The following is a 9,431-nucleotide window of genomic DNA, read 5'->3' on the forward strand; positions in this document are numbered from 1 at the left end:
GCGAGGGAGCGCGGCGGGAGCGGCAGGAGCGGCAGGAGCAGCAGCGGCGGGGGGAGCACGGAAAGCCGCAACCATGGTGAGCCGGGCCGGCCCGCGGGGCGGGGGGCCGCCGGTGCAGCGAGCTAGCGGTGCCGCGAGCTCCGGGCCGGGCCGGGCCGCGGGTAACGCGGCGCTCTCTTGCAGACGGTGGGGAAGAGCAGCAAGATGCTGCAGCACATCGACTACCGCATGCGGTGCATCCTGCAGGACGGGCGCGTCTTCATCGGCACGTTCAAGGCCTTCGATAAGCACATGAACCTCATCCTCTGCGACTGCGACGAGTTCCGCAAGATCAAGTGAGCGCTGGGGGCGCCCCCAGCCCGGCCCTCATCGTGGGGGCCTCGGGGCGAGAGCCGGGGCAGCGCTGGGGCAGCGAGTGCTGCCGGATTCCGCAGAAACACTCATGGGTGTAGTCTCTTTTGTCAAATCCCCAAACTGTCAAAGCTTATGGAACCCTTTGTTTCGGTTCTTTCCTAATAACCAACATGTGTGATGCCGTTAGTAGCAGTTTAGATTTAGTTTGAGGCATATAAAAATGTGCTCATCTCTGGAGAAGCAGCCTAGTAATATATTCTGTTGCAAGCTCAAAGACAGCATTCATTCATTCTGTTTTTCCTTCTGTTTTGCAATTTTTTTTTTTTCTCCCCAGACCTAAAAATTCAAAACAGCCAGAGCGGGAAGAGAAACGAGTCCTTGGTCTTGTGTTACTGCGAGGGGAAAACCTGGTGTCCATGACGGTTGAGGGACCACCTCCAAAAGATGTAAGAATGAGCAGAGAACTAAAGAGAAAACAGGGGAAATCTGATGAATTTGCTTCTTTGCAAGGGAGTGCTGCTATTGTATTGTTACAGATCTTACAGATGTTGTTGTGGCTAGTCCAACAAACTTCTCTGCAGGAAGCTCTAATTCCTTTATGGGCTGGGACATTTCATTGGACAAAGGAAGGCTGTGGGCATCTGTAGGCTCTGAGGATTTCTGATAAATCTTTCTCTTTGGGGGCTGTGTTTTCAGACTGGAATTGCCCGGGTGCCCCTCGCTGGAGCTGCTGGAGGACCTGGTGTTGGCAGAGCAGCAGGGAGGGGAGTTCCAGCTGGTACTCCCATGCCACAAGCTCCAGCAGGATTAGCTGGCCCTGTCAGAGGAGTGGGAGGACCATCCCAACAGGTGAGATACTATGACCCATGTGGCTTTTATTTTTTGGTACCAGTGTGATGCAAGAAATTGGTGTAGTGGAAGAACTGTAATCCTAGTTTATTACCACAAAGTTTGAGCCTAGTGAGGCTTTTTTTGGTACTAGATATCCCTAGGTATTGTCCTATATGACAGAAGAAGGTTGAAAAAGTGTAGTTTTTCTCACATAATTCAGTTGGTATCCATTGAATTGTATTACATGCTGTAGTGTTTTTTAATAAGTTAAGAAAAGACTGGTATAATTTCTGAAGGAGAATTTCACTATGATTTTTTAGTTATTATGATAAAGCAGGTGCTATTTTTTCTGAGTCTGTTTGTTTTCTCTACAGGTGATGACACCCCAGGGTCGTGGAACAGTTGCAGCTGCTGCTGCAGCAGCCACTGCCAGCATAGCAGGAGCCCCAACTCAGTACACACCAGGGCGTGGGGGTCCTCCCCCACCCATGAGCAGAGGAGCCCCTCCTCCAGGTAGGAATTACTCTGTAGAGCTCATGTTTTGTTGCAAAATTGGTGATAAAATTTTTCTGATTAAAATCTGGTATTGTGGGAGGTATCCTGATACCCAGCTAGTGCCTTGAATATTCAGCTGGATTGACATGCTTGTTTTTTCTCTGGCTTAAGGAATGATGGGGCCTCCTCCAGGCATGAGACCACCAATGGGCCCCCCCATGGGAATGCCACCTGGCCGAGGGGCTCCCATGGGAATGCCCCCCCCAGGCATGAGACCACCACCCCCAGGGATGAGAGGTGAGCACAGGCTATCCCAGCTGCCATGGGGCTCTGAGGAGCTGTAATAAAATGTTTGAAGGGTGATGCATTCCAGTGTCTCCCTAGCTCTGCTAGATGTCAAAGTGCTGTGGTGCCAGAAGGGGTCCTGTGGCTACTTTGAGCATGGGAGAAATGTCTTTTTTGTTTAGTGTTGCTGCTGCTTTTCTCTTCAACTCTTTCCTTTATTCCCAGGACCCCCTCCCCCTGGCATGCGCCCCCCAAGGCCGTGAGAGTTCTGTGATGTACCTCTGAACTGGGAGAAGACCAAGGAAGGGGATACACTGAGCAGTACCACCTGTCATGCCTTTCCTATGTATATTTTATATCTGCTGCTGGTGATGTTTGACCTTTTTAATAAAGATGGAAAACCTAGTACTAGGAGTCACTGTTGTGCTGGTCTGTTTGTGTCAAGAGTGCAGCCATTATTTTTTACTGCTCCACACTGGTCATCCCAGAAGAGCAGGCTTGAAGAAAAAAAGCTTAATTTGTGTAGACAGAAATTAACAGGTGGTCTGTGTTCCTTACAGGAATTAAAGTATAGCAATGAAGTTTAACGTGGCTGATGGAAAAAGAACAGATTTGGAGAGTGGAGATGGTAAAAAATTAAAGAAACATCTTTGTGACAGGTAGTTTGAAAAACTTTTCTTCCTATTATAGAAATGGGTTCTAAACCAAAAGAATATTTTTCCAGCTCTTAATTATTTGAGATCTCAGAAGTATATGAGCAAAACTTTGTTCAGTTTTTGCCTTAAAGTTATTATGTACATGAACTAGAAATATGTAGCATATTCCAGCTCTCAGTTGTTCTAGCCATCCATAAAAACGTCAACATTTTACAAGAAAAATAATCCTTTATTTAATGGGTTGCTACAGATGATTTCACAGTCTTCAACCAGGTAATTGACAAACATCCCACAGTTATTCCACTTGAAGAAAAACTTCCATTTTACTGAGGTTGTCTCCTAACAGTACTACAAAATTGAGGGCCTGTACAGTGTGTCTGAAATTACCCATTTGGTAACAGTTCTTACTTTACTTTCTTTTATACCTGCAAGGGAAGACAATAGAAATTATATTACTCCATCAGTCAAACTCTCAATGACAGATGAGGAGCAGCACTGAGCATTTTCTAGGCATAATGGTCTCCCAAGTAGAAGCCTAGGAAATGTGTTATTAAAGGCCCTATCCTTAATTACCCTCAGCATCAGACCTGCAATAAGAGGGTACTGCAGAACCAACACACCTTTTAGCAAGGGCCTTTAAACAATGACAAGAAGAAGAAAGCAAGGAAAAAGCTCCAAGACTTAAGAAAGTAAAGGGACCTATACCTGGACTTGGATTTGAAGGTCCCTCCTTTCCTGCGCTGGGCGATACCCAAGCGTTTTCGATCTTCAAATGATGGGCTTTAGAGAGAGAGGGGAGGGAGGAGAGGTTAGCCATGTCACAATTGTATCAGCAGGTCAGGTACTTCTCAAAAGAAGCCTGCCCCAATTTCAGAACCTCTTCCCCCAATATCAGAGTATCCCTGAGGAAGTACAGAGATGCAAGCAAATTCTCATTACTGCAGCTATACTAATGTAGACCTAAGACCTTACCCAGCACGGTATTGCTTCAGAGCCTTCCTGCTTGTGTTGGTCAGCTCTTCATCAAACACAGACACTTTTTTCTTCTTCTTGGGACCTAACAAATAATAAGAACAGTGGTTGTAAACAGAAGGCCACAGCATCATTACAGTACCCTTGAATACAACAATTAGCCTAAGCATGAGGCAAATAACTGCAAACGTAGACCCTGGGCCAGTACTTGTGGCCATTCCTTCTAAGATCAATGCCTTTATACAAACTAGATTATTTACCTATTTTTAGCAAAGTAAGAGACATAAAAAGGAGGATAGCTGTAACACAAAAGTCTCTACCTGCTGGTGCTGCTGCTGGTTCCTCTTCTGGCAAGGCTCTGGCTCTCTTTGCCCGGCGATTCCTCTTTGCCAGCCGCTCAGCATACATTTGAGATTTCAAGATCTCAAACTGTGACCTTTCCTCTGGCTGAAAGGTGTTAAAACACAAGTTTTGGTGATGTGAAGCTTTGCTAAGGGAGAACTATGATAGTCTAGCCAGGGTCCCACTTGTTGACAAATAAACTCACTGTCATTTGGCCTTTTTTCTGTGTGTCCTGAACAAATTTCTTCCTTTTCTTTTTCCCTCGTAATGCTAGGTCAAATTCCTGCAGGGCTTTAGCCACTGGAAAAAGAAAGAAAAACAGAATAAAGAACCTCTTAAAGCACAGAGCAGAGTCCAGCTGTGGGTATAGAATTTAAAAAGGTCACAGTGTCATGACTCACATTTCTCTTTCTTCCTCTCCTCACGGGTCTGGAACCAGCTCCGCTCCAAACTCTCACTCCCAGTCTCTTTTTTTCCTGTCTCCAGCTGCTTCTTTGCCTTGTTGATCTGTGATAATTCACGCAAGATGTGAGCTCATGATAGCTAAAAATTACTCCTCTCTTCCCTTTCTAAAATAGGCAGGTTAAGTACACTTAGGGTAACCTCATAATGGACTATATCACACCAGATACTACAAAAATTGCTTACCTGGGCCTCTGACTGCTGCATCTCACGTTCCTCACGCTCCAAGCAGAGAACTGCATAGATATCTTTCTCTAGATTCTCAATCTTCTCCCGAAATTTCAGTATGACATCTGAAAACAACACCATATGAACACCAGAGGCAGCTCATGTGAAGTCCATCTTGTTTTTCAGCATCTCCTTCAGTGTCCCTGTGTATCATGATATTCCCTGTGTATTCTCTCCAGCTTTTTACCTCAGTAAAAGTACCACATACCTTGGGGGAGGATTCTGGCTTTCACTGGTGTTTTAGCAGTTTTGACAATCTCCTTCAGCATCTTGCGCTCTTCCTCGCCCACCAGTGAAACGGAACGACCAGCCTTGCCTGCCCTGGCTGTCCGACCCACACGGTGCACATAGTGTTTGATGGTGTTGGGCATGGTGAAATTGATTACCTGTAACAGAAACAGCGTTAGTAGGAAATCAACATGAAATGCCTCATTAAAAAGCTCAGCATTTCAAATACTCACTGTTTTAACACCTTCAATATCGAGTCCACGTGCAGCCACATCTGTAGCTACCAGGATATCAATCTGCTCATCCTTAAAGCGCCTGAGCAGAGAAAGCAAATACATTAGCAATGAATGTATTCATCTACTTCCACCCTAAAACTTCCGACTTGGAACTTCTTTTTAGCTTAGGCTTGCTAGCTAAGCCTGCTAATACCTGAGTGATTCCAGCCGCTGTGTCTGAGAGAGGTTCCCATGCAGCTCCCCAACGCGCAGCCCCATCAGTCCCAGCAGGATGTGCATGCGGTGAGCTTGCTTCTTGGTCTGGGTGAAAAGCATCACGTGGTCCTGGAACGTTCGTGTCAGCAGAGCTAAAAGAAAGTCCTCTCAGAAGGCTGCTCCACAGTCACTCACTGATTCCCGCCTGCCTTGGCTCATCCCTGACCTGTTACAATGGCCTCCCGGTCCCCCTCCCGGTTGGGTCTGATCCGGATAAATTCCTGCCGCAGGAAAGGCGCAACATCTGTGTTGCTGTTCACGAAAATTCGGACGGGATTTTTCAGGGAAACGGAAGCCAAATCTTTCACCTACAAAAACAGGTTAAGAAAAAAAAGTCCACATGATTTCTGGTAAAAGACCTGAAAAATTCCCATTCAACTTCCTGCCTGGGTATGTTTCTCAGCAGCTTGTCTTACCTCCTCAGTCATTGTGGCAGAGAAAAGCATTGTCTGACGGTGGTGGGAACACAACCTGATTATTTCCTTCATCTGTTCCTCAAAGTATTCATCCAGCATCCTACACAGGAGAAAAAGAGCAAGGTAAGGCAGCTTCACTTGGTCCTGGCCAAGAAACATTACATAAGGCAGGACAACAAGGACAGCCTGATAGCCTGGAGAAAGGAAAGCAAAAACCTGCCATGTTTTTCATTGCTGTCCTGCTTACCCTACCTGTCTGCTTCATCCAAAATCAGCACCTCAACGCTGCTCAGGTGGAAAGAAGGGCAGTTGTGGAGATGATCAATCAGTCGCCCAGGAGTGGCAATAAGAATGTCTGGCCCTGAGCGCAGAGCAGCTTCCTGAGTCTTCACATCCAGGCCACCTGAAAGAGAGGGAATACAGACTGCTGACCCCCAGAGCACACTGCAGCAGAGTACAGGGATGCAAACTGCCTGAGAAGAGGAAGCACCTCATAAAAACCAGATAAAACCATATCCAAAACCAGAAATATTCTCTTTCTCAGAAACAGGTAAACAAGTACAGCACAACCTTGGAAAGCAAGACTTTAAACCTCCGTGTATCTACTAGAAGCATAAAAACCACACAACCTCCAGTTTTACACACAGAATTCCCAGTTCTGTATAGTGGTTTACAATGAACTGTACAGTTCACATAAATGACTGAACTCACCTACTGCCAGGCAAGTTGTGACACTGCTGAACTGTGCCAGCTGTTTTGTGACAGAGTGCACCTGAATACCCAGCTCTCGTGTGGGCACCAGAACCAGCACACGTGTTATGGGAGCCTGACGAGGTTTGTAAATCAGGCGCTCAAGGACAGGCAAGATGAAGGCAGCTGTTTTACCTGAAAAACAAAATATTAAGAAGGGTTACCAATTATTGTGAATAGCTGATTCTCTGTTTCTAGTGCCCTGCTCAACCCCCTACCTGTCCCAGTGGCAGCACAAGCACAAATATCCTTTCCCAGAAGACCCACTGGGATACAAGCCTTCTGAATTGGGGTTGGTTGCTTGAAGCCAAGGGCTGTGATTGCCTACAAAAGAGGGAGAGCAATTAAACTCTGTCTCTGGTATGGCCACACCTGCAGTGCTGTGCCCAGAGCTGGGCTCATCCCTACAAGACACACAGACATATTGCAGAGAGACAAGCAACAGGCTATGAAGATTATGAAGGGCCTGGGAGCCCCTCACATCTGGGGAAAGGCTGACAGAGCTGGGACTGCTGAGCTAGGAGAAGGCTCAGGGGCAATCTGTCAATGCCAATAAATATCTGATGGGAGGGTGGAAAGTGGATGGAGCCAGGCTCTGTTCAGTGGTGCCCAGAGACAGATGCAATGGGCACAGACTGAAACATGGTGATATATGTGTTTAGTTCCCTCTAAACACCAAGAACCACTTTTTCACCTCAAGGATGACCAAGCAGCAGCACAAGGGGCCCACAGAGGTTGCAGTCTCCAGCCCTGGAGATATTCAAAGCCATCTGGACACATTCCTAGACAGGAACTCTAAGTGGCCCTTCTTGACCAGGGGTTGGACAAGACGACCTTCAACCATGCTGTGACAAGTCTTGCTCAAGATGGTGTTAACACAATCAGTCTTTGATTGACACCATCAAAGAACAGTTCCATTAATGTATAATAACAGCTTCTAAAGGACTATCACACTATCTTCCAAATTATTTCCTTGTCAGAGAGGTTGCAAAGTAATGAGAAATTTGACAGTTCTAATTGGTGGCAGGGAGGCTTTACAACATTCTTCAGAGTAACATGTAATAAATCAGCTAGGTAAATACCTTCAGCAAAGGTCGTGAAAGATTCATGTCCTGGAATGACAAGTTATCATCATATTGAGAGGCATCTTCAAAAAAGCTCTCTGCTTCCTAGAAACAGGAACAACAACAAAACTGGAACAACACATGCAGCAACACAACATGTTATCAAAGGGCTCTGGGCTGGTTTCTGAGCTATGATTTGCAAACCAAAGCAAATTCCTCAATAAGAAATACTGGAGGAATTTTACTAGTTTTTAACACTTACCACTTCTCCCTTTTTTGATCTCTTCTTTTCCTTCACTTTGACCTTATCTATAGAGAAAGATAAATGTGACAGGAATTAGGAAGCACAGCTAAACCCAAGGTGAAGATGAACTATCTTCACCTTGTAACCTCATACTTTTTGCTCTCAATTCAGATATTGAGGGAGAAGCCTCAGAAACCAGTAGAGGCATGTAATGGAGTAAAATTGCCTAGTAAACATCCTTGTTCGGGGATGAGTTCAATTATGGCTACCATTCAAAATAAACTTGATTAAAATCAGAAGGAATGTTGCAGAAGGCAAAAAGAAAATAAAAATAAAAGGTGCTCCTTGCCCACTCCCAGCAAGGCTTCACTTCACACTTTTCTCCAGTAAGCCAACTCTGTGTCAGATTCTTGGCCATCTCAGTGTGTACTGCTGATACCTGCTGTTGTGAAGATACTTTCATCATCTAGTGAATATTCAGACTCCACATCTTCTTCATCCCTACTGCAATCCTCATGCTCCTTTTTGATTTGATCATCTTCAGCCTCTGCATCCTCAACCTTTACTTTGGCTTGTTTAGCTTCCCTTTCCTAAAAAAAGAAAATAAAATTCTACGAAAATGTTTTAAAAAGAAAGGATGAAAAAGAAATTCAATCCTTTGTGAGTCTGTGTTTGTTATCATGACCCCATTCACAAATCCACCGTTTTGCATAACTTTAATCACTAATAATTCTGCAACCTCACCCATTCAGCAGCATATCACATGTAGCAGCAAACTGAGCCGAAGTGATGAGCAGCAGCCAGAGCACCGTGGCTGAGGGAATGGCCACACACATACCAATATTTCAGCAATGAGAAAGATCCTGACCTGGAGCTTTCTTTTCTGTCTCACTTTCTCAATCTTCTCATCCAGCGTCGTAGCTGCTTTCTAGGCAGAAAATCACAACAGGAGAGCTGTAAGAGGAGCCCAGGGGAGCAGTGGGCGCTATGGCCTCTGGCACCGCAGCTCCATCCCGGCCTCAGGCCTCACCTTGCCGCGGAGCTGCCGCAGCGCCGCCGTCCAGGCATCCTCCCCGCCGGCCTCCGCCTCCCCGAACACGAAATCGGCGCTGAAATCGCCGCGGGAGGGTCCCCGCCGCCTGTGGCCCGGCGCCCGGGGCAGCTCCTGCGGGAACAGCCGTGAGCACGGACCGCGGCCCGGCCCCGCCGCACCGGCCCGGCCCGCGCCTCCCGCCCGCCCGGCCCCACCTCCTCATCCTCGGAGTCGCCGGATTCGGAGTCCACGGGCACCACGTCCCCCTCGGCGATGGTGCCCACCAGGCCCAGGCTCTCCAGCGTGGCCATGGCTGCGAACCGGAACCCCGCGGGACACGCGTGCGCTGGGCCGGGCCAGGGGCCGGGCTGGGGGCCGGGCCGGGCCGGGTGGGCAGAGCCTCGGCTTCCTCCGCCCCGCAGTGCCGGGAAAGGAAACCGAAAGCAGTCCTGCCGGGGCTGGACAGGTGGCCGTGCGGTGTTTTCCCATACTTTGCACTTTCCCTGTGCTTCGCTTCCCCTTCTCTTCGCTTCCCCTTGCCGCGGGAGCCGGAGAGAGAAGGAGAAGCTTCGTTTCGGGC

General features: G+C 47.4%; 2 protein-coding genes across 2 annotated transcripts; one reads left to right on the forward strand and one right to left on the reverse strand.

The window, feature by feature from the left end:
* The first annotated feature begins 14 nt into the window (after positions 1 to 14).
* Positions 15 to 2,379, forward strand: SNRPB (small nuclear ribonucleoprotein polypeptides B and B1). Its single transcript, XM_054274636.1, has 7 exons — positions 15 to 76; positions 184 to 335; positions 689 to 800; positions 1,051 to 1,203; positions 1,560 to 1,698; positions 1,852 to 1,977; positions 2,191 to 2,379. Exons 1-7 carry the CDS (start codon positions 74 to 76, stop codon positions 2,226 to 2,228), a joined length of 723 nt encoding a protein of 240 aa, XP_054130611.1. The 5' UTR covers positions 15 to 73; the 3' UTR covers positions 2,229 to 2,379.
* Positions 2,380 to 2,829: 450 nt separating this feature from the next.
* Positions 2,830 to 9,201, reverse strand: DDX27 (DEAD-box helicase 27). Its single transcript, XM_054274581.1, has 21 exons — positions 9,067 to 9,201; positions 8,849 to 8,983; positions 8,687 to 8,746; positions 8,258 to 8,408; positions 7,837 to 7,883; positions 7,593 to 7,679; positions 6,729 to 6,834; positions 6,472 to 6,645; positions 6,013 to 6,163; positions 5,761 to 5,860; positions 5,511 to 5,652; positions 5,283 to 5,436; positions 5,087 to 5,168; positions 4,834 to 5,011; positions 4,584 to 4,690; positions 4,337 to 4,442; positions 4,141 to 4,235; positions 3,914 to 4,040; positions 3,594 to 3,678; positions 3,327 to 3,401; positions 2,830 to 3,046 (listed from the first exon to the last, which is right to left on the reverse strand). Exons 1-21 carry the CDS (start codon positions 9,160 to 9,162, stop codon positions 3,031 to 3,033), a joined length of 2,274 nt encoding a protein of 757 aa, XP_054130556.1. The 5' UTR covers positions 9,163 to 9,201; the 3' UTR covers positions 2,830 to 3,030.
* Between the last annotated feature and the right edge of the window lie 230 nt (positions 9,202 to 9,431).

The sequence above is a fragment of the Melozone crissalis genome, unplaced genomic scaffold (assembly GCF_028551555.1).
Source record: "Melozone crissalis strain CALT ecotype California unplaced genomic scaffold, PUWL_Pcris_2 ptg000017l_1, whole genome shotgun sequence".
In the NCBI taxonomy this organism is placed as follows: Eukaryota; Metazoa; Chordata; class Aves; order Passeriformes; family Passerellidae; genus Melozone; species Melozone crissalis.

Bases quoted from the DNA above. Each gene is read 5' to 3' on its own strand.
- DDX27 (XM_054274581.1), bottom strand. From the start codon at position 9,162: ATGGCCACGCTGGAGAGCCTGGGCCTGGTGGGCACCATCGCCGAGGGG. The intron at 8,409-8,686 runs GTCAGGATCTTT...TTCTTTTTTTAG, and splicing joins GACAGAAAAGAAAGCTCCAG to GAAAGGGAAGCTAAACAAGC. The intron at 4,691-4,833 runs GTATGTGGTACT...TGTTGTTTTCAG, and splicing joins AGCCAGAATCCTCCCCCAAG to ATGTCATACTGAAATTTCGG.
- SNRPB (XM_054274636.1), top strand. The intron at 1,204-1,559 runs GTGAGATACTAT...TTTTCTCTACAG, and splicing joins TGGGAGGACCATCCCAACAG to GTGATGACACCCCAGGGTCG. The intron at 1,978-2,190 runs GTGAGCACAGGC...CTTTATTCCCAG, and splicing joins ACCACCCCCAGGGATGAGAG to GACCCCCTCCCCCTGGCATG.